The 24,616-nt window shown below is 38.1% G+C and overlaps 1 protein-coding gene across 1 annotated transcript; it reads left to right on the top strand.

Annotated features, from left to right (window-relative positions):
* Positions 1 to 11,914: 11,914 nt before the first annotated feature.
* On the top strand, positions 11,915 to 21,178 carry LOC136279091 (uncharacterized). Its single transcript, XM_066162514.1, has 8 exons — positions 11,915 to 12,029; positions 15,150 to 15,850; positions 16,285 to 16,379; positions 17,520 to 17,679; positions 19,304 to 19,370; positions 19,857 to 20,188; positions 20,500 to 20,662; positions 20,986 to 21,178. The coding sequence occupies exons 2-8, from the start codon at positions 15,224 to 15,226 to the stop codon at positions 21,168 to 21,170; spliced, it is 1,629 nt and encodes a 542-aa protein (XP_066018611.1). The 5' UTR covers positions 11,915 to 12,029; positions 15,150 to 15,223; the 3' UTR covers positions 21,171 to 21,178.
* The last annotated feature ends 3,438 nt before the right edge of the window (positions 21,179 to 24,616 follow it).

Below are 24,616 nucleotides of genomic sequence, written 5' to 3'. Positions count from 1 at the left end.
AAGAGAAATTCCAGTCAGGAAGTGTAGTTGGGGAGACAATGAAGTTTGTTGGGGGGCTACAATTGAACAAAATATTGAAAATCAGATGTAATGTACAGGGTCTTTTGATATGATAACAAAGATGCATGTTGCATGTATCTGACACAAGCCGTAAACATTAAGGTTCTTTGGTGTGTCCATTGTGACCATGAGCAAATGTCTCCACAAGGGAATACACTTTTTGGCAATTTCACCGTTGCCCTGTAATTTCTGTTTAAGTTTGAGGAAGAAGATCTTGTCCCCCTTAGCTGTGTCTGACTTGTTTTCCTTTTTTTCAGTAGAGGTCAAATTTTTTGACACTTTTTAAGTTGAGTTTGAAGCCTCAACACGTCCTTTTTCAATGGATGTCCTTCCTTTTACAAATACTGAATTATGAAAAAGGTGACACAAAAATTAGGTAAATGTAACTGATTTCACATGATAGAGGATTGAAACATAGAATACACGTAAAAATTCCTACCAGAAATCTTATCGACCAGGTATATTTAGAAAGTTTTGTTCAAATTTGGTAAAAACATTGTTATCACAATTGCAAGGTGGAATAATTGAAAACTATTGTGTTTCCTCGGTGGTCCGTACGCAGATAATTTTATTCATGTTGATAAAAACTTCTAACACAAGCCTCAAAACTTCACTCGTAAAATTCTCGATACTGTGTGACACTTAAAGATACGCGTCCTTATGATCTGCTGACCGAAAAAAATCAACTTGCCTGTACATTTCTTTTCTTAGGTACGAACCTTTAGAGGGAATCTAGTCCGCAGTTTTTTTTCGCTTTGAGTGCGCGTACTGCCTCCCTTGCGTTAATCGCCGCTACAAATAGTTAAGCAAGAAAAAGCCTGAAAATACTGACCATGCAGCCATATCGACTACTTTGTCTTTATTTTCGAGAAGTTTTTTTTCAGCTTCTGTTCGGTGGGAGTATTATCGGTTTATGATTAAATCCTCTTAAAGTAGTGTCATTAGCGATCGCGTAAGTTGCAAACCGCAGAAAATCATTCACCGTAGTTCGTGGCTCAGGTAATCTGCAGTGTTATTCTCAGACATTTGCAAGTCCTTGCAAACTTCCTTTGACGAATCGTAGCGGTTTGGGTGTATTGGACAACCCTCTTTATATATTTACTACACTATCCTCAAAGCGCGAAGATATTTGGTTCCTTTTCTTATTAGGTACGGTGATAAGACGCCTAAAACCATCTGTGGACGTGCATTTGGTATAATATGGATCCTGATAGGAGCAATAACGTTGTCGCTGTTCACTGCCTTATTTACAAATGCTATGGAAACTTCCTGGATGGTACGAGATGTAGGGACATTGGTGGCAAAGAGGTTAGTAACCCTAACATGAATACCTAAAAACCCTTTGAACCCTAACATAATTATGCCCCTTTCTCCATACTTTTCTCTATACATTTCTTAAGGTGCTGGGAAAAAATGGTTTTTTAACAATCAAGAGCTTCTTTAATTGGTGATCATTATTTATTCTCGTGACCTTAATGGTTGATTCAGGGGTGATATTGTAAGGAGATATATCAGTTGATTATTTTTCTTGGTTTCAAATAAGATTCTCCACATTTTCAATGTATCTTAATCCAAGCTTCCAAAGGTTTTTCCCTGAAAAAGTTATGTTGCCAATAAATGAAATCCTACCCTCATCGATCGAACTCAGGAACAACTCAAATGCAACTCGGCCCTGTGACTCAAACCTTTGAGTCACAGGGCAGAGTTGTTAAAAGGAGGGTTCAGATAACTCAGGAGTAATGTGAAATCTTATTTCAGATCTGAAAGCTGTAAAAGAAAATTCAGTATAATTCCTTTTTTCCACACTTTTTAGATGCTCTTAGAAAAAAAATAGAGAAAATTATTGGAAAGAGGTTTTTTAACAAAGGTATAAAGAAACCGCATGAAATTAACCCCGAATTAGCGCTACTCAGACCACTTCGAACTGCTGGGCCCTGGATGACTAAGTGTGGCCATGTTTATGATCCCTAGAGCAACTAGGAATCATGAGCTACCTGAGTCCGTACGCGTCTTAGCAAGTTGTGCTGAAGAATGAAATTAATATTAAACAATTTTAATTGATTATCGAAATGAAAAATTGCTTTGGTTTTATACAACTTCGGATATTGTTGGCCCTTTCAACAACAATGCCTTCCCTGTTCCTATTATTTAGGGTGGGTCTTTCCGGAACTACAACTTAAGTGTACTTTCGTTGTACAGACTCTTCATATTATTTGCAAGAGGAAAGTACTTATCATCTGGCACTAAGCCTTTATAGATTGTGCTAGTAAAAGTAGCATATTATGCTAGTGGTATTGCTCGATCATCTTCAAATAATGCTCAAAATCATGCTCGTTTTTAAAATTTTGCTACTTTTTATTTAAGTGTGTTTAAAAAAAAAAAAAGGAAAAAAGAAGTCCAAATTATATATCTGTCATCAATTAAATTCTTCATTTGAGAAACATACTCTGACAAAAACATAACTAACCATTGGATTCCGGACGAGAAGCAGTGACTTGACAAGTCAAAATGTAAGTTTCTCTTTGACACCATTACTTGCCTGTGAAAACGGTAACTATAAACGATGCAATCTTTACTACGGGTGTGCCTAGTCCTCTAGACAACGAACGATTCAATACTTCGTTAACCCTCTTCTTCCAAGACATTGAAAACCTGAAAATAGACATGAACCATGGACTGAATTTGAAAATAATCGATCTTGGAGACCAAACAAGCCATGACTCTGATAACGTTTCCTTCAAAATAAGAAAAAATATGCTCATTCGGCTTGCAGTGCTACTTTCATAAATAGAAGGAAAATTATGCTTGTTTTTACAATTTAGGTCAAAAATTATGCTTGCCCAATCTATAAGGGCCCAACTGGCGCATAAAAATTTGTCTGACCCCAATTTACTTGTTAGGTGGGTGTGTCCAACAAGAATCCTGAAACGCATGTAGTCGCTATGGAGCTGGATGCAGACTTTGTCAGTAAGTAGTTCTTTTCAGATTTATTTTAATGTCCTTGAATAATGTGTTGCATGACCATTGTTCCTCAGGGACGACTGGGAAAGTAAAGAAATAAGCTTAAAAATTACCTTTTAATTTCAGTCATATTTCGTATATTTTTGTATCAAAACTCTGAGGAGAAATTTCTCCGCCGCTTTTTCTCATTTTATTCATGTAAGAATTTGCGTTGGCGAACTAATGAAATAAATTTTTAACCAACAGAGTTCAAAAACCTGGACGAAATGCAAAAAAGTCTTATCCAAGGAAAAATTGGAAGAGTAATGATGGATCGCAACACTGCATTTCACTTTTTGGATAAATCTGGTTTAAAACGAAACAGGCAGATCCGAATGATTCGTAACGTCGATTATCCAATGGAATATTACCTGGCTCACGTGAGCCATGACGTAATGGCGTCACCGAATGACACGAGCGATTCTAATAACGAAGTATTGGCTAGAAAAACTGAGCTTTCGGTTTGCGGGGAAAGACTGAAAAGAGCATCAGCGGATTTTGTTGCAGTTGCAAAAGACACTGCCAAAGAGCAACTTATTCCTGCCGAATTACAGGTGTTTTGTTGTGAATTTTCTATATTTCACCACGCGCCATTCTTCTCTATTTGTTTAGCATTAACTCCGATGAAATCAACAGTTTGAAAATTATTTATTTCCTTTTAGACAGCGGATTTGTCCGATGAAATGGAAGGGTTATTCTCCACTGGCTCACAAATGACCAAATCTATTTTATTTGCTTTATTGGGAATGTGGCCTTCCTAATAATCATCGGCAAACTTTGGGAGGTCTACACCAACTTTAAGCCAACGGTACGCAAGAAGAGAAAAGGTAACTGCTTCTTCAATTAATTTACCATAGCTTTCTGCAGAGTAAATATAAAACAGATACCTTTTGAAGAAAATTGTTCTATTTTAATTAGTATGAATCTTGGTATTGATGTGATTCTATAATTTTAAATTCAGCTGGCAATCAAAGGCAGCGAGACAGTCACTCGTCCTTCAGTTGCTCAGTCTGTTAGTTAGTTAGTTAGTTAGTTAGTTAGTTAGTTAGTTAGTTAGGTAGTTAGTCAGTCAGTCAGTCAGTCGGTCAGTCTGTCTGTCTGTCTGTCAGCCAGACAGTAGGTCAGTCAGTCAGGCAGTCGGTTGGTCAGTCATCCAATCAACTAGTTTGTCGGTTACCACGTCCCTCAGATTTTAATCAGAAATGCGGAAACCTTCGTTACATGAAACGGTTCGATGCTTATTGGAATGTCGGTCTGTCAGTCAAATAATAGGAAGTTATGTCAGTCCGTTTGTCAGTTAGAAAATAGTCAGTTATTCAAACGATTAATGACCGAATGAAATATCGACTACTTGTGTACTGACAAACGGAAAGACAAAAGTTCAGGGATTTATTTTAATTAGTGGTTCATTTCTTTAAATTTCCTCTACGATCCTTCTTCCAGGACTGACTCCCAGCAGCAGGAAGATGTCAATGATGCAAAACTTCCTGGATTTGGAGAAACGACTGGAAGACATAACGTCTGATATACAAAAGTTAAAAGAGGAATTTGAAGGTGCTGCGAACGGTTTGTCTCTTGTGGACAGTCCTGAACACTCAAGACCAAAAGAACGCTCATTTTCTAACAATATGCTTGATCTGAAAGGAAAGAGTAAAAATACTGAAACAATAGTATAACACATAAAACATTTTGTCATTAATAAACTCAGATGGCATTTTACTCTTCTGAGATTTCCATGACCAGTGGCATATTTTTAGCTTGAGCGAAAAAAAGAAGGTGATTGTATCTCACAGAATAGGACACCTAACTGACTTCTTGTTTATTACGAATTGTATTGAATTCTTTTCCTTCCTTTTCCTATTTCCTTTTTAATTTCCTTACTTTCGGTATTGAGGCTAACAAACCAATACGTTATGTTCAGAGAAAGGTAGCAAGTGAACCAAGAAGGTTTATAAATTTTTTCTAATTCCATTGCAATCAGCTTTGGCTGTCTATTGATGAAATAGCTTGCACTGTTAACTACAGACTCTACCTCGTCCGTCCTGACGGATGAACAGAATCGAGCGTTAAGAATAATAACTTTGGTATTTGCTTTTCAGTGTGTAACTTCTGGGTTTGTTTGTTTACACTCTATGGAATTAAATTTTCACAAGTACTGAAAAAAAGCAAGCTTTTGAGTATGGGTGGTGCAAATTGGAAGTATAAATGAAGAGTTATTTTCTTTATTAATTATTTAAGGAAGAACTTATCACAGAAGATATAATATAACAATAATTGTTTCTTGACTTCTCTTCTCTCGGTTAAGTGAATGCAAGTGTAATTTCTGGCTGGTCACTTTCTCAATTTCTTTCGCAAAAAGCATGAGTTTTATAACATTTCAGGATATTTTTGGAACTACTAACTTTTAAGATTATGGAGGGCAGATGTAAGTGGTCACTAAAGACTCTAGGTTAAAAGTTAATCGTTTCGAAACGTCCTTAATCCTCAAATCCTTACGATTTAATCAAAGTTTTTAGATATTGTCTATAACCAATAGATAAAAAAAAAGAAAGTCGTAACTTTACCGTCTTGGCTCAACATTTAGTTTTAGTTTACCGTATTTCTCCACCTATAAGCCGAGCGATTTTTCAGTATTTGACACAAAAGTTTGGGAGATTTTTTCACAAAAAACGGGCTTCGGCTTATAGCCGAGGGTTTGGGATTCTAAAACAAGTACAAATTTAATTTTAATGCGAAATGACCGTAAATTCCGTGACTGCAGCGCTCTTTACGTGACATGCTTTAAAATTGATGTGACAACAACGTATTTCTGATCACCAGCAGATTCTCTACTTCCCACGCATTGAAAGACGATCTCACTCAACTCGGCAAAAACTCTTCTCATTTCACATTACAAATGAAATATTTGGTCTCTCTGCTGTGAAAACCAATCCATCGCTTGCTCGTTTAGTTCGGGATACTTGGGAGTGATACAGCCCATTTTTGCACATTTTCTCATCGATTTTTCGCCTACATGCATATCTCTAAACGTGAAATTTTCCATTCCTACCAAAAATCTCGAAATTTTTTCACTTTTTTTACCTTTCTTGATCAATCATCTTGTATAAAGAGCTACAAAATGTAGGTTTATTCGGTCAAGTGACCGCCTAGGGCAAGAATTGTATGACAAAATTGTGGCAGTGTCCAAAGATTTTTTTGATGATTTTCAGAGATGAAATGATGGATTATAAAGGGGAATCAAGACAAGTGTTTCACCTTTCTGGCAAGGGGAGATATTTGACCTCAAAGTTGTCAGATATTTGGATGAATCGAAAAGTCTAAACACATAGTCGTTTATTTGCCTCTGTTAATTGAGAAGCTGTCAATTAAATTAACTGATACTTGCAGCAGACATTGACTAAGGATGTAAAAATATATATACAAACCTTCAGAGTGATTGATTAAATACCATCGCAGTGAGAGCTTCATAGATTTTACCTATTTTGAGGCGATTTCCTTGGTGAAAACCAAGAAAAACTGGGGGGTGGTCTATCTCCCCCAGAAAAAAACCAAAACAGAAACCAGTTTGTCTTTTTGAGTTTTGGGGTAGATCCTTTAAACTGGCAAAGTTTCATCGAAATTGGTGAGATGGCATGTAAAACGGCTGCCTGGTGCTCTCGTGGACACGCTCTTAAGGAAGAAATATAACTCGTGTTTCTTTACAAACTGAGAAGCATTTGACTTCGACGAGCAGAGAGGTCTAAAGTTTTTACATAAGCTTATCACAGAAAGTTTGGCAATGATTTCCTTCTTTAATAACGACAAAACAAGAGGATACAGAGTCTTGTATGCAGCATGACCAGCTTTTCTTTGATAAATGGAAGTGGCTGTAAAGTGATTACACTTTTGTTGAGTTTTGTTTTGAAGGTTTTTTTAAGTGAGCGAAACCGATCAGGCAGGGAGCGGTGACAGCGTGTGGTACAAGTCATCGGCTAGACTAATATGATTAAATGTCTCTCTGAAAAACTGTAAAACATATTAAAGTTCTGCGGGGACTATGTGGAAAGAAAAGCGATCAAAGCTTTTTGCCAGGCTAAACAAGGTGACATGCTTCTGGTCGTAAAATAAATGTCGCCGAGTTCACAACGAGTGAACCAGTTTCTTTTGGCACACTTATTTGAATTTGCCATTGTGTAGGCTTAATCTTTTTCAGATGCAAATACTGTGATTAAGTATCATGGATACCGCGCAGCATGAAAACAAGAGAAAAATAAACACCAGTCAATAGCGCCTTGTTTTAATTGTAAGGACGGGTGTTACAAAGTGCGAAGAGCTGGTTACAAAGTGCAATAGGGTTCTTACAAAGTACGACAGGTATTCAAAGTATGACGATTTTTAAAAACCTCGCTGCTCTAATAACTAAATATCATCAGTCGATTATTCTATAAAATTCAAGCAGGTTTTTTTTACGCGGGAATTGTGCTGCAGATTTTCAAACTACAAAGCTTCTTCAATGTTGCTCTATTGATTATTCTTGTTTCTTTTTTTAGTGCGGCTCAACGCTATCAAGTTTTCCGAGTGCCTCGTATTTTTATGTGTATTTGTACGAAAAGTTGTTGAATTATTTTCTCCCATCAGGTTGGAGTCATAGACTTAAAGACGTAGTGACTAATTGAACTATGAAACTTCTCCATATTCTTCTGTTACTGGTTTACTTAAAATTTTCCACGAATTCTGAACAAAAACGCAGTGCAGGTTCAAAGTAGCTTTGCTGAACACTCCTCCTTATATCATGAACGGAAGTCTCGATCCAGGATTTATGTGCCAAACCATTAAATGGTTTGTGGACATGGCTTGCTTTAGTAGACAAGCAAGCGACCCAACAGCTTGCAATATGGATACCATCTTTGTGCGAAGTCAAGATGAAATGTCAAATCTGATGAAAACCAAGCAAGTGGATTTCACTTTTCCCTTTCAAGCTAACCATAAGATAGACGATGATGGACTGCCTAATGTCACACTGATCCGAGCATTTGTGTCATTTGGCAGTTCTCTAATAGCAAACTTAAAGAAGTGTGAGGAAGAATCAGAGGAACAGCTCTTTGCACCTATTACGTCACAATGGCCAATTCTGGTTTGTAGGATATTACTGTCAGGAGTTTCAGGAATACTCGTATGGCTTTTGGTGAGAACATAAATTTATGTTGGTCATACAGTACCACATAGACTTAGATAGGCAGCACGTTCGGGCGATGGGACACGACAGAACTCTGAGAGGAGATGCCTGGAGGTTTTAGGAAAACTTTAATGAATTTTGTTTTACTAGTCATGAAAATGTACATCTGACCTCTTGATAGAATGGAATTTAAGCAGAATTTTTTTTCCTGTTCTTTTTTATGAACGATATCCAAGTGATCTGAGAATAACAATTTCTTTTGGGATAGCTCCTAGTTAAAAAACCCGTAACATTCTTTTGCAGGCTATAAAAGTAGACTTTTCCTTCCTGATTGCAGGAACGCAGAGTTAACAAAGACCAGTTTTCACCTTTATTTACGGCTGGTGCACCTCAAGGATTTTGGTGGGCCGTGCTCTTCCTCACAACAGTGGGGTATTTCAATTCTGTCTAAGATAATTGCACTTGCAAATAAACGTACTTCTAAGTTTTTGACTTGAGTTGCGGTTTTTTATGATTACTCCTTTTCTAAATCAGGTACGGTGACATAACTCCAAAGTCCTTTCTTGGCCGTATCTTGGCATTATCTGGGTTCTGGTGGGAGCAATCATGATGTCATTGTTCACAGGCTTAATAATCAGTGCCATGCAAGCCTCCCTTGATTGCACAAAATGCAAAGATATTGCTGGTAAAGAGGTGCGTATAAAGAAAGAAAAGTTTCATCCTAAGTGTTGCCAAAAGAAGACGAATCTGTCCTTTAGTAGTAATTTGAAACTTAGTATGATTGTACCTTTTTCAGCCCTCTCTGAGTTCTAAGTACATGTAGCAGAAATCAACTCCCCATAGTTGTTGGTATTAATGCAAATTATTGTATTTTTCACATCAGGTTGGTGTCTTAGCTCCATTTCTTCAACCCAAAAAGTCGCTGAAGAGTTTGATGCAAAGATCATCAGTAAGTGAGAATTCATTTATGGTAACAATGAGCTGTAATGCCACAAATTATAGCCAGATGAAATGCCAATTAGTTAATATCACTTCATTACCTTCGCGGTCACACTAAAACTTTCTCAACAAGGTAAGAACTTTATTCTCGGCTTGGTTGCCTATATATTGAATATGCTAAAACAACGAGGCAATGAAAATTTGATAAATGATAACTATGTGGAGAAAAAACCTGAGGCAGGCTAAAAATTTATTGATGGTTATTTGGCACACAGTTTTGAAGTGCACAAGTATATATCTAGAAGACACCAAAAAGGCCAGAGATTAGAATTAAGGTAAAGACTACGTTTAAGAAGACATAGCTGTCGGAATTTCTACCTCAATAAAGTTCTCACATCCTTTACTACCATTGTGAATTTTACTATCAACAATCAGGTAATCAGTACTAGCTGCACAACATGAACGGAGTTAGTTTTCATCAAAAAAGGACTTTAGCTCTTTAAACCCATTAACCTACGTAATATTCCTATTCGAATATAACCTAGGTAATCGTAAACCAAAACCATTGAACCTCCATCGCCAAAACAACAACCCCAGAACAAATACAAAATGGCTGACAAAGAGTTTTATAGGCAAAAATCTCGTGGTTCGTCATGTGACCCGGCCCCATCCTTGCATGACAACGTCAATCATCATCAAGATGACACACGCGATCTGAGGGTGAAGGTTTTCACATGCTGATCATCAGCATGTGAACACCTTCACCCTTATTGGATCACAGTTGGTTGTCATGGTGTTGAGGGCCCAATGACCACTGGGTGCTATTGCGCAATTTTTCCATTTCGTGGCGGAGGAAAAATAAAGGCGTTTTATGACTGGGCTACCACAGGTATCCCAATGAATAGTTTGTTAACGACTAACCATGAATCGAGTCTGTATCGTTGGGGCAGACTCGGGAACTTTTGATAGAGAGAGGAAGGGAAGGGGTCACACTTACATTCAAAAAACAATTTTTTTTCTTTTATGCTAAGGCCAAAATAATCTAAGAACTATTTCAAGATAACTAAATTTCAATTACTTCAAGTCGAGAGGTATTTTATCATCTTGTCGTCGCACGAAGTTTTGCTTCAAGCAAGTAGTATACACACCCACATGTCTGGTTGGAGAGAGAACACATTTTCATGAACAAAAGGTATTCAACTTCTTGTGATATCAAAGCAATTTAGTTGTTTATGATAACAGACAGACATCTTTGGTACAGTTGTAAGAATGAAACTGATATGTAATTTCTGAGTGGTAAACACGTTTGGTCCAAGCTTCAGCATTTGTAATTTTGCAATATTCGAGGGAAGAATGTTACCGGAATACTGCGTCAGTCGTCGTCCAGTGGACTGGGCACACTGGAAGTTAGATTACGTTGGTCACAGTTCCCGCTTTCACAGGCTCCAAAATGTCAGAACATATTAAATGTGTAGTAGTGTTTTCTCAGAGCAAGTGTGTAACTCAAGATAAGGAAGATATTACGCTTTATTAATCATGAGTAATGATTATATAATCTGAGCTTGTCTTGTTCCCTCTTTAAAACCGCACTTTAAGAAAAAGTGGCATAATTTTGAGCATAATTTGGAAACACATCGGGCGATGCTAATAGCAAATAATGTCAAAAGCATAATGAGCTACTTTTATTATCACAATCTGTTAGAGCCTAATCACTATTCTACTGGCGCCTGTACACTTCATGCAGATAATTTTCAACATGTTGACGAAAATAAGGCATTTCGTCATTGATACAGATAGTCTACTTGATTGTTTTGGTAGTATGGACCAAGTATTAACTTCTTTGTGAATAGAATGGCTTTCGTCGAACCGTTTTCTACTTGTTTTGGTTGGCTGATAATTGACTTATTTGACTTATTTGACGCAATCGAGTCCAATGAACTTGTCATTTAAGTACAGTTTTGACTCGGCTATTGTTCATAATCAGCACGTACACCCGTGTTCAATGTGGACAAATAGTTCCTTTTTGCTGCGTTTTTTTGCGTCAAAGAACGTTTAAAAGAATAACATTTGTCAAAAATTATGATTGCAAAGGATCAATATGAGACAGTTCGGTCTTTTAAAAGTGGGCTCATTATTTTTATGCAAACCAGGCGTAATTTTGGCGAGCGAGTGCTCAGTATTTTCTTAACGAAAATTATGGCCGCCATCTTTGATTTTAAAGGCAGCGGAAGGCTGGGGAGAGAAAGAAGTTTGTACCAAGGGGCGGTCGACGGTCAAAAATAAGGAGAGCAGTGGGGTGGGAGAGTAAAGATTACGCCTGTCAAAAGTCATTTGCAGAACCCCGTTCGCCAACAAAGGAATCCCTGATTGGTGCAGTTAAGCTCCAGCTGTCAATCACATTATTAGTGCGAGCTTATAACGTTAGCTCGCAGTGATCAGACCTCTGCACTGCAGGCTAGGCTCACTGTGATTCTTGATACCGTGGAGTTTCCTCTTTAATAAAGTGCTTCACGAAACTTCATGAGGTAAAGCTCCCAAAATTTCCTTTTGTAACATGACAGCGTCGACTGTTGAGTTTTCTAGATTTTAGTTAGAAACCATCGATGAGTCTGGAAGTTAACCAGCGTGCAAATAGTCTCAAGGGAGAAGGTTAAAAATAGATAGTGTTGTCATACACCATCTGTTATTTGCGTATGATTTCTAGTTGAAACTTTAATAACCTCCTCGTTTACCAACTGTTTGGAATCATTTTACGTCTGACGCGTTTTCCGTGAATAATGATGATGAACTTCGGAATGATCGAACGCCTTTTTCCACGCAGGATTGAAAGCATTTCAATAGTATAGAGCACAGTCATTTCTACATATATTTTGAGGTATTTCTTTATTTCATTACTTTGTGTGTGTGTTTCACTGCAAAACATATGGTGCTCACCCGTTCAGAAAACAAGTCCTGAATATTTGAAAACGCGGCATTATTCACGCATTTTTCTGACATTTTCCGACAAGAGAATCCCAAGTTTTTCGGTTGTTTTCGAGTCGGCGAATTGGTCAGGAGTATTCGTTCCATTATCCAGCAGTTTTCCTTCACTGTTAACTCTACGAAAACGATTGTTTTCCTGATGTTAAGAATGCGGTGTCAGATGAGAAAACGGTTTGTATTCGTTGCTTACTGGTGTTTTCCAGTAACAGAAGATTGCTTTCACAGAATTTTTCCGTCGAAGACAGAGCGTTTTCTTCCATTTTCCTTGGACAGGAAAATGCGTAGAAAACGCTTCAAAACCACGTGTCGTCCAACGTTCACGGGTTGGTTAACGTAAAGAAGTGCGATGTTTTTGGCGTTTTTTAGCTGTTTGCGTTGAGAAAACGCGTTGTTATCGGCGATTCACCGAATGCGGTTATTCCCACGCATTTTCAAGTAGTTGCCGATCGATTATCGTGCGAAAAATTGGTATTTATTCCTATATTTATCGGTGTTTTACACCGTTAACCATTTGGACATCTATAGATATGTTTATTATACATATATATTTTGGTGAAGCCCTTTTTTCTTCAATGAAAAAAAAACCAAACAAAACAACAAAAACGGCCACACCGTTTCACCAAAGCATGCCGGTTTGAATCGAACAAATTATGGCATGTAAATCATTGAGTGCAGTTAAACAGCCTTTAAATATTCGTAAGAGAAAAGATTAAAAATGGATAGTGTTGTCTTACACCATTGGTTATTTGCATGTCATTTCTAATTGAAACTTTAATACCCTCCTCGTTTACCAACTGTTCGGAATCATTTTACGTCTGACGCATTTTCCGTGAATAATGATGATGAACTTCGGAATGATCGAACGCCTTTTTCCTTGCAGGATTAAAAGCATTTCAGTAGTATAGAGCACAGTTATTTCTACATATATTTTGAAGTATTTGTTTATTTCATTACTTCATGCGTGCTTTATTGCGAAACATATGGTGTTCACCGGCTCGGAAAACAAGTTCTGAATATTTGAAAACGCGGAATTTTTCAAGCATTTTTCTGACATTTTCCGACAAGAAAATTCAACGTTTACCCGTTGCTTTCAAGTCGGCGAATTCGAGTGTTCGTTTCATTATCCAGCAGTTTTCCTTCACAGCTAACTCTATGAAAACGATTGTTTTCGTTGCTTACTGGTGTTTTCCAGTAACAAAAGATTGCTTTGAAAGAAGTTTTCCGTCGAAGACAAAGCGTTTCCTTCCATTTTCTAAGACAGTAAAAATGCGTAGAAAACGCTTGAAAACAACATGTCGTCTAACGTTCACGGGTTGGTCAACGTAAAGAAATACGATGTTTTCTGACGTTTTTTTAGCTGTTTGCGTAGAGAAAACGCGTTGTTATCGGTGATTCCGAATGCAGTTATTCCCACGCATTATCTCGTATTTGCTGTTCAATTATCGTGCGCAAAATGATATGTATTCCTGTATTCATCGGTGTTTTACACTATTAACCATTTGGATATTTACATATGTAGATTCTACTCCTTGTGGTTTCCTCAGCTTTAAGCTCCCTTGCTTTGAACGATTTCGACGAGGTTCCATCGATCGCTAAATCCACTGCGCAAATCAAATGATCCATTGAACTACTTGGGCCTTTACATGAATTTTTTAAAGCATTTTTATTACCAACTAACCAAACTGGTATTTGGCTAGTTACATCGGTTCTTAATAAAACAATTTTACAATATTCCTTTTGTTCTATGTAGTGCTGAGGGACTTTGGCCGAAGCGACGCAAAAAAAGGCCGTGATTAATCGGAAATGATTGATGACGCCAGCTGAAATCACATTTATTTGCCTGGCTCTGAATATTTCCCATAATGATTATTAATCATATTGCAGTATGTTTACTGATTCCCTTCTGAAAATCTCTCATTACATCGAAACGCGTTCGTCTTTTCAAATTTCAATGCATCCCTTCGACAGACTTCATTAATTGTGTTCAGAGTCCGCCCCCACTCTCTCCCCCACAGTTAACTATATAATAACATTCGCTCAATCTGGCGTCACAGTCTAGGACACAAAATATCCTGCAGTGTTAGAAAAAAAATCACCTTTACGAGGTGTTTTTGTTCACAATGGGGAGTTATTTTTAATCCTGGCATAGCCATGCTTACAGATTTTGTAGAACACAAATTAATATGCAAAGAACTGCCCTTACATTCTTTGACACTCAAAAACGGAGTCGAAGAAAAACCATATTTTATCAAAAGATCTCATATAATGAGATAATTAGTTTAAATTCTTTTAAAAATTATTATCTTCTAGCCCAAAATTTTAATAATCAAGCCCTTAAACTGCATATGCCACAATTACAAATTGTGTCGGTCTGAAGATTCACAGTACGGTTCTGTTTTGGGAAAAAGGGATCCACTTGTAAACTGGTTAGATTTCAGTCATAAAACTTTGGCGTAAAGTATATTTCTAGAAGCCCACTTGATGACACAGACCTTGACAAAAAACAGTTATTGCCAACCGCGAAGCGCAATTCAAAATTCATAATGGGTTAATCTTTCGAACTTCTTGATGGAAGCGAATCACAATTTGTCGGTATGTCTGAAGCCGCCTTGTCTGAATCCATTACTCCGCACTTGCACATACGCTTGTTGATGTAAATTCTGCAAGCACACCGACTCAGATAACGGCATGTTGTGTGGTAGCAGAGACATCGTAGCTCATCGTAAAAAAGCGTTCAGTGAGGGTAGGTGACTATTGCCAGGAGTGGAGGTTGCTACCTTAATGAGGACTCCAGAACTTTTTGTCTATAAAAAACTCCTTCGAGTCCTTTTAGAAGGTCAAAAATCATATTTTCGTTCCATTCTTTTCAAGTGCATGATGTCTTCTTCGTGAAAACTCTCATGTAAGTGTAATGGAAATCACATTGAGATCTGGTCTCGCATTGCGCCCATGCGGTATAAAACAGATAATACATTATTGTGACTTTCGCATCTGTGTTTTATTTTTTTTTTAGATCTAAATACAACTTGAAGTCTGAAGCCCGTCAAGGGAGGTTTCTAACCATATCATATCTTGGTGGTGTTAACGATGCACGTTGCAGCTCTGAGACTGGTCGTATGCCTAACGGTTTGCTGCGATTTATGGCTTGCCAGCAGCCAAAAGCTCCCACTTGATTCAATCAATCAATCGGAATTAGCGCGCAAAGCCCGTGAAATCAGGCAACATCGTCAAGTTCGCCAAACGCGTCAACTTCGTCAGGAACAAGATAAAGAAACGAAATGCAAATTCAAGCTTGCCCTGTTAGATTTTCCTCCTTACATTATGAACCAAAGTATTAACCGAGGATTTATGCATGAAACCCTAACATGGCTTGCGGACATGGCTTGCTTTGGTAGAGTAGCAACACACTCCATAGCTTGCAAAATGGAACCAGTATTTGTTCAAAATCAAGACGAGATGGTGAAGTTGATAAAAAATCGGTTGGTTGATTTTGGTTTTCCGATTCTATCAGATGCAAAAGAAAAACTTACGGGTCTAGACAATGTGACACTCATCCGGGCATCTGCATCATCCGGGTGTTCGATGATTGTGAACTTAAAGCAGTGCGAAGCAGAGTCACGGGAACAGCTATTTACTTCCATTACGTCACAATGGCCAATATTGGCTTTTATCATATTGCTGTCAGGGATATCCGGAGTGATCATTTGGCTCTTGGTAAGAGTTAAGGCTTATCATCGTCAATCTATACTCAGCTTGTGAAGCTCTTTAGTTTTAATTCTACGTAAGATTAGATTCAACCTTAATTGTTACGGCTTTAGATTAAAAATAGTACAAGGAGGAATCGACGGCAGCATTTTTGAGTAAACGGTTAGTTAGGCACACCTTATCGCTTCACCGAAATAGAAAGCCAAACTAAAAAAAAGGATCTCACAGTGAATAAAGAAAAAACTGTAATGCCCCACATTTCATAAATCCACAAATAATGTTTGTTTATTTGTAGGTGAAAAAAGACCCTTGCAATGACGCAAGCTATCGAATAATAACATTTTATTCCAAGATGCTACGATTTCGGATACTAAACGTCACCTTAATATTAGTTTTTGTAAATAATATTAATTCATTAAATAGATAAACCGATTTCATGACAGGAACACCGTTCAAACGCGTCTCAGTTTTCACCCCTGTTCACGAAAGGATCACCAGAAGGCTTTTGGTGGGCAGTGGAATCACTTACAACAGTAGGGTTAGTTGATTTAGATTTGGGTATTGGTGGGATTTTTTTTTTATAGCGTCCTTTGAATATAATCAAAAATTAGCAAAATTGTAAAACCCATTTCTTTGTCGGTTTTGTTACATGCGTCGGGTTTATCAAAATCTCAGGGGTTCCATTCTTCAATTGGCTTCCAGTCTTACAAACAACTAGTTGTCACGTGGTACCGGATTCCTCTCGTTTACAGCTCTTCACAGAAAGCAAAATGAATAGTAACAAAGAAAAGAAAAATAATTTTCCATTGCACATCTTAAAACCATGTTTCAGTTTTTTATCTATTTATTTATTTTTTACATACATACATGTCCAATACACTCGAACCGCTACGATTCGTCTACGGTCGTTGACGAATCGACACACCGGAAGTCGAATCGTGCGTTAACATACCGGAAGTGGAGGTTGGTAAACAATTTTTGAAAATGAATAGTATAAAAGTCGAGGGGCGTGAGCAATATGTGAAAATGAGTAGGATGAAAAGAGAAAATGACAACGTGAACCTTCCACGTTCTTAAAATGTGAAACAGCGACAATTCGTCCACGGTCGTTGACGAATCTTCACACCGGAGGTATGACGGTTCGACATCAACTGTGACGAGTCGTTCGATTCGAGTCGATTCGACAACATCTCCAACCCACCTTCGTAGTTACTCGCGGAATATTTTCTAAGTGTCTCGCAAATCGACTTCCGGTATGACAGGTCGACACCAGCTGTGACGAGTCGTTCGATCCGACAAAATCTGCAACCCCCTTTCGTGGCCACTTGCGGAATATTTTCTAAATGTCTTGTTAATGGACTTCTGGTATGACGGGTCGACGGGTGCAACTGAGACGAGTCGTTCAATTCGACAACATTGTCAACAACCCTTGACAGTTACTTGCGAAATATTTCCCAAGTGATTTGCAAATTGACTACCAGTATGCGTTTTCATCTAATGAGAGATGGTTAATCAGATTTCCGGTACAACAAGACGCATTAACCGCATCAAACGGTAGAATGATTCGCAAACTGCCTTTGACGAATCGTAGCGGTTTGGGTGTATTGGACAACCCTCTTTATATACTTACTACACTATCCTCAAAGTGCGAAGATATTTGGTTCCTTTTTCTCATTAGGTACGGTGATAAGACGCCTAAAACCCTCTGTGGACGTGCATTTGGTATAATGTGGATCCTGATAGGAGTTATAACGTTGTCGCTGTTCACCGCCACATTTACAAATGCTATGCAAGCTTCCCTGGATGGTACTGGATGTAGGGAAATCGGTGGCAAAGAGGTTAGTAACCTTAACATGAATACCTAAAAAACCCTTTGCACCCTAACATCATTATGCCTCTTCTCTATAATTTTCTCTATATATTTCTTATGGTGCTGAAAAAAAGAATTTATTTTAACAATCAAGAGTTTCTTTGATTGGTGATCATTTCTTTTATTCTCGTGACCTCAATGTTTGATTCAGGTTTGATATTGTAAGGAGATATATCAGTTGATTATTTTCTTGGTTTCAAATTAGATTCCCTACATTTTTCAATTTATCTTAACCCAAGCTTCGAAAGGTTTTTCCCTGAAAAAGTTATGTTGCCAACAAATGAAATCCTACCCTCATCGATCGAACTCAGGAACAACTCAAATGTAACTCGGCCTTGTGACTCAAACCTCTGAGTCACAGGGCAGGGTTGTTCAAATAAGGGTTCAGACAACTCAGCAGTAATGTGAAATCTTATTTCAGATCTGAAAGCTGTAAAAGAAAATTCAGTATAATTATTTTTGTCCACACTTATTAGATGCTCTTTGAAAAAAATAAATAAAATTATTCGAAAGAGGTTGCTGAACAAAGGTATGAAGAAACTCGTATGAAATTAACCCCGGATTAGTACTACTGAGACCGCTTCGAACTGCTGGGCCCTGGATGACTGAGTGCGGTCATGTTTATGATCCCTGGAGCAGCTAGGAATCATGAGCTACCTGAGTCCGTGTTAGCAAGTTGTATTGAAGAAAGAAATTAACATTAAACAATTTTGATTGATTGTCCAAATGGAAAATTGCTTTGGTTTTGTACAATTTCGGATATTATTGGCCCTTTCACAAACGATGCCTTTCCTGTTCCTATTATTTAGGGTGGGTCTTTCCGGAACTACAACTTATAAGTGTAGTTTCGTTGCACAGACTTTTCATATTCTTTGAAAGAGGAAAGTACTTATCATCTGGCCCTAAGTTTTCATCAATTTGTGTTCTTTTTTTCGCTGATATTTTTTGACTCGTGCGACGGACCTCTCCAAAAAGTGCAGACTGCTTGCATTCTATGCACAAATTCAAATATAAAAAACAAGACAAAAAAAAAAAGAAAGAAGTACGAAACATCTCGCTGCGGCCCACCCTTGAGCGTGTAACATCATGGTCTGAGCTCTCAGACTCGTTCCAATAGCCTCCATAACTTTCTTCGTATAATCTATCGCCAGTAATGCCCTCTTCGCTGACAGAATCACTCCACAAACTTTCTAGAATCTTGTTAACTGAAAACCTACTAATTGTTAGCAAATTGTAAATGTACCTAAAATATGTGGATATTCCAATATGATAGATAATTTTTACTTGACAAGAAAAACAAATTTTGTAGGTTTTATCGGGTATTTTTTCTGTCCACAAATGTGTAAGTCTTTACCAGGCCCTATTAAATTTTTCTATGTGCGATGACCTATCAATTACTGACCATTGCCATGTGAGTAATCTGATTCAGGACTTACAAAGTGTGTCCTTGCAATAGTGAAAGGCCTAAAGGATGTAGTCGCGTGCGGAGGCCCTAAGGGGAGGGGGGTAAGGTTGCGAAAAAAGGATGACCACACCCAATACATGCGCAAGAGAAGATAAAAGCTGTTCTAATGTAGTGGGATTTACCTTAGGTTGGCGTGTTCATCAAAAATACTGATACGAAAATTGTGGCAAAGCAGTACGACGCAAAGATAATTGGTAAGTAACAATTTTCACTGAGGCTATATCTACTGACAACATTCCGTTCACAAATAAGTTTTCAAATGCATCTGTCTTCATTCGTCCAATTAACGTGACGATGTCATACTCGATTAACGAAAATTAGGGATGTGCTCCTGATTCGGAGGACTCGGGGATAGTTCTGCATTTACATGATTCCGTAACATTAATTCGTACCGGGGGCACACGCCAGTATGACTTCCCATTCAAATGCAAACGTGCACGAACACAGAGCCACGAGAGGAGGGAAGGGGGTTGACTTCGCTCAGAGGTGAAAGTCTTCCCATATCACGAAGACACACCTTACACTAAAAATACATTTGAATGACACCCCAACTAACAAACTATCAACTGGAAAAGCCTCAGTGGTTCGTTTTCTATGAATGCATTTTTGTAAAAATATTTAGCCTTTTTTAAGTGACCTCCATTGTAACTGGACTGATCCTGAAATATCTGATATTACAGAGTTTAGCAGCTTGGAAGAGATGCAAGAAAAACTCAGCGAAGGAACCATCGGAAGAGTCCTTGTGGATCGAAAGACTGCATCTTACTTCCTCGATAAATCCGGACTGAGAAAGAACAGGCAGATACGAATGATTCGCAATATCCATTATCCGATGGATTATTATTTGGTGCACGTATACAAGGGACCAGTGAACGTTACAAATGCCACCGATCCAGAAATTGTCAAAAGAAAAAAAGTGGTGGAATGTGGACCAGCATTAAAGAAGTTTTCCACAATATTGCGCGGAGAAAGTCTAAAGGCATCAGCTGACCTGATACCGGCAGAACTGCAGGTAGTCTTCTATAACACTTTTCAACTAAAGTGATCAAGAGTAATTGTTGATACTCACGTCAGGTTTCTGATGCACGACCGTACAAAGGTTGTTTTTTGTCGCCTTACGGATTTAACTGGCCGAAAAAATATTAGAGGGTCGGTTTAGGTATCTCTAGCCCTCTGATGATGAATTTATGAAAATATGTCGAATCCAGAACTAGGAAAATGAGAAAAGTAGGATGTCTGTGGGGAAACAAAGACTACCCTTGCCCTTTAAACAATTCTATGTGGTTGAATCTATCCCTCTTTAATGTTTTTTTTTCTTTTTAGACGGCAGCCTTATTTGATCAAATGGATGGTTTATTCTCAAGTGGCTCAGAAAGAACCCGGTTTCTCTTATTTAGTCTTCTTGGGATATTCCTCGGACTTGTCATCATTGGGGTGTTTTGGGAGGGCTTGAATTCTTGTAATCCCGCGATTCTAAAGAGGAAAGGTAAGTTTAACCCCTGTGGAAATATTTGGATTCCATTTGTCCTTGTTCTACCAACAACAAAGGTTGTCATTTTTCAGGGGGCAGGTCAGAGGATTTTGCGGCGGGGGGGGGAAGGAGATGCGTGCTTTTCAGGGGGAAGGGAGGGAAGGACCAGTCGTCCCTATAAAAGGGCGATCATTGGCATTCAACAGAACTAAATGGAGGATCAGGTAAATTGTGATACAACCCAAATCCTCCAAAGTAACTCCTTCCCCGTCTTCAAACCCCAACTGTGTGATAGATATTGACCGTTCCCAAATACAATTTATTTTTTGCTAAATTAGGTATTGACAGATCCATCCATCATCCAGGCCACTTTAACAGGAAGAAATTCGTGGTGGAGAATTTTCAGGGTTTTGAAAATAGACTCAAAGAATTATCCAACGACTTGCAGAAGATTAAAAAAGACTTTGCCAAAGCTCTCCTAATCCAGGAAAGAGATGCACCTCATGAAACACTGCTGCAATAAGGCGAGAAATTGTAACGTTTAAATAGCCTTATCTTATTATAGCTCATTCTGAGCTGAGTTTGTAAATTATTAGTAATAACATTGTATCTATAGGTTCTTCTGCACGGGAGAATTCATTGTTATGTCATTTATCACATTTTGAAAGCCACCAAACTTTGTCCCCTAAACTGTCTCCTCTGGCCTGATGCATGGTCAGTGCATTGGACTCTGGGTCGAGAGGTCTGGGTTCGAGACCTAACTGGGGCTTGGACGAGACACTTTACTCTGCCCATGCCTCTCTCCACCCAGGAGTATAAACGGGTATTAGCGAATTGTCAAGGAAGCCTGATGAATGCTGGAAGTAACCTTGCGATGGACTAGCAACTTATCCGGGGGCGGAGGGGAGGGGGGAGTAGTAATACTCCTCGTTATGCTAAAGTGAAACAGGGATAAGTTCCGGCTGAGTGGGTCACTTGGCTTGACGATGGAGCCAAGGAAGGCCAGTTTTAATCTTGTAAAATTATCGTATGGCTGTATCCCAAACAAAATCAAGTGTTGTGTCTCATGATCGATACCTTGTACATAGAGTTACCTTCTGAGAGTTGAAAAACAAAACCAAAGTTATTAAAGCAACCAATCAGAAGAACAGTTTACATTATCATATGCCAAAGAGAGCTTAAAGTGAAAACAAGCAAACTGCTTCGAGAAAAGGAAAAAGGGGAATGAGCAAGTTGCAAATGTAATCTTGCATCCGATAGGTTGAGAGGATGGCTCAAGTTTTCTGGGCCAATCAACGAGCAGAGTTCAGCGAAATTTAAGCAATCGCGGATTTCTTTTATCAATCATCAAATTCTACTTTTTCGACAGGCGTGTGGCAATCTTTTATAGTTGTTTATAGTATTTCATTATTTAGAATAGGATTGTTTTATTTTTACGCTAGTGATAAGCTTGTAGATTCTGTCTCTCGGGTTTCAAAATATTATTTTACTAGGCACACTCTTGTAAAGAGCTTTTGGACATATGGACATATGAAAATGTGTGACATAAATGTTGATAATAATGATGATAATTACTTTCTTTGTTGTTACAAGTTGGTCTCCTTAAGATTACTTGAAATTACTTGAAAATTTCATCATTTAAAGGGTTTTTTCTAACCAATACATACTACTATATTTTCCAGTTCACTCTGCAGCTAAATAATTGTGTAATAGCGGAGCTTGGATTGCACGTCGCGCTGCAGAGCCTCGTACCTTCAAAAATGGTGGTAATATAATTGTAACCCATAGAGCAGAGAAAATTTTATAGTCAAGAAACAGTTTTTTATTTTACTTTGTACAGTACGTTTATTTATCAGACTTATAATCTGGTCTGTATCATAAACCTTTCCATCTCAATGTTGTGGTAGAAGCTATTATATGTGTGTATGTTTTACTGATGCGGCTATTTTCACGACACAATTCAAAAGAAATTAAAACTAAAGGTTGAGCCAAGACTGTAAAGTTTGGTTTGTAGCGTGCACATACATTGTAAACTATCATCTTAATATCATCAATATAAATTTTAATTCACTAAAATTCTTTTCCTACAATATAGTATAAACTTGACTAAATTAAAATCTGTCATAAGTCTCATTTCACATAATTATTTCATTCTAATGATTACATTCAATCGATTATAATCTGTTCCTTCCTAATCCTATCCTTATATACTTCCGAGTTCAACCTAGCTCAAGGGAAATATCATGGAAAATCTTATTTGAAGATAAAAAAAAACCATCTTATATATTAAAAAATCTAAAAATATTCTAAAAAAAAAAAACAAAACTATTCTCTAAATCCTGCTTGTTCTTTTTCGATCTCAAAGTCACAATGTTCGATGTTCAGAGGGACACGCCTAGTGGTGCGTGAACCTCTTAGGAAAAGTAAGGCGGACCTTAGTAGAGCGAAGGACACTTTTGAACGTATCCATGAAATCGTTGTGCTGTACTCCTCTCCTTACTTAATAGATATGAGTTCCGCTAATCTACTGTGGAAACGCTTGCATTCGTCCGCCATGCCTCCGGCAGTAGTGAAGGCTAAAGGTGTAAAAGTCCCTCGTTCAACTTCCAAAACCCTGTTCGCGTATAACCTCTTCTTCTCATCTTCATGTTTGCGATAAATCTGCTGAATGGTGAGATCTTTGTAAGACTCTGCGTTTGGGTGAAAAACCCGTACGTCAAAAAAGGCAGAGCCTTGCCTAGCATATCTTACATTCTTTCAACAGTGCTTGCATTAGAATCATGAAAATCATGTTCTCTCCCCAACCAGACCTGTGAAAGGTATAGATCCACTATTTTTCTTTCTAAAGGAACGACGTGACTGGCGGGTGACGTGAACAAATTTTAAAAGCGCACAAGGAAGAAAAAGGTTTATGACTATGGGCAATACCATAACGTGAGCTGCTGAGAAGTTCCCACGTGACAGGGGCCGTACGCATAGAAGCGAAAAAAAGTCCATAGGAAACCCACGAATAAGAGTCAGACGATGGTGCACGCAGAATACCAGCTGTGACGAAAAGAAGGACATGTTCGATACTGCTGGCCCATACTTTCATCTTTTTCGTCTCATGTTGTACTTCAATACCAGAAAATTCTGCAAAAAATTTTCTTTTTTTGCAGAATAACAGTTCAATTAGAACTTCCCTCTCAGTGGGAGGAGGGGGGGAGTCCACAAACTTTGCACTTCTTTCCCAGATCCACCTCTGTGTTTTTGGATCTACTACATGACACCAAAATTCTTCTGACGAAAGGACAGCATATTTAGGCGCAATAATTGACTCTTTCATCTCGCTTCGTAGGGCTTAGGGCTTCGTAGGGCTTAGGGCTTAGGGCGTATTAAAAAAAAATGGAGAACGTAAGCAACAAAGGCTCTATTCTTTTCAATCTCCAAAGCCTGAAACGGTCATAATAACAAAAACTCAAAATAAAACTAATTCCTTGGTCTCACTTGGTGGCCATTTCCATTGTGTTACTAAAGAAAAGCTGAACAAACTACATACCAGACTCTGTTGGATCCTTTCGGTTTTTCCTGCCTAATGAAGGTAATTAGTGTCAAACTCTCTTTGAAAAGCCTCTCTAATGCGAAATATGTCCTACCCAGGGCCGTGTTCATACGAATACTTTTAATTGTTTAAAAACAACGAACCTTACTTTCTATCAATTTACCGGTGTAATAACCCAGAGAGGATGTTGAGAGAACACGATAAAAGTTTGTAAATCACAAGCGAGAAGCGAGCTACTTTTAGATTGCAGTGAAGCCTTTAATAAACGATCACACTGTATTTAGCGTTTTGTTGTCAGTCCCGAAATTTTTTTTCCCTTTAATAACCGTAGTTTTTACCTCTAGTAAGCGTTCGTGGTCACCCTTTACTGAGTACCAGCGGCCTGTTTGTATTCTCCTCCACCTGTATTGAACGATCACTTAGAGCGG

Source organism: Pocillopora verrucosa, chromosome 2 (assembly GCF_036669915.1).
Source record: "Pocillopora verrucosa isolate sample1 chromosome 2, ASM3666991v2, whole genome shotgun sequence".
In the NCBI taxonomy this organism is placed as follows: domain Eukaryota; kingdom Metazoa; phylum Cnidaria; class Anthozoa; order Scleractinia; family Pocilloporidae; genus Pocillopora; species Pocillopora verrucosa.
Note: the sequence above shows the minus strand (reverse complement) of the source record. Positions and strands in the feature narration are given on the sequence as shown.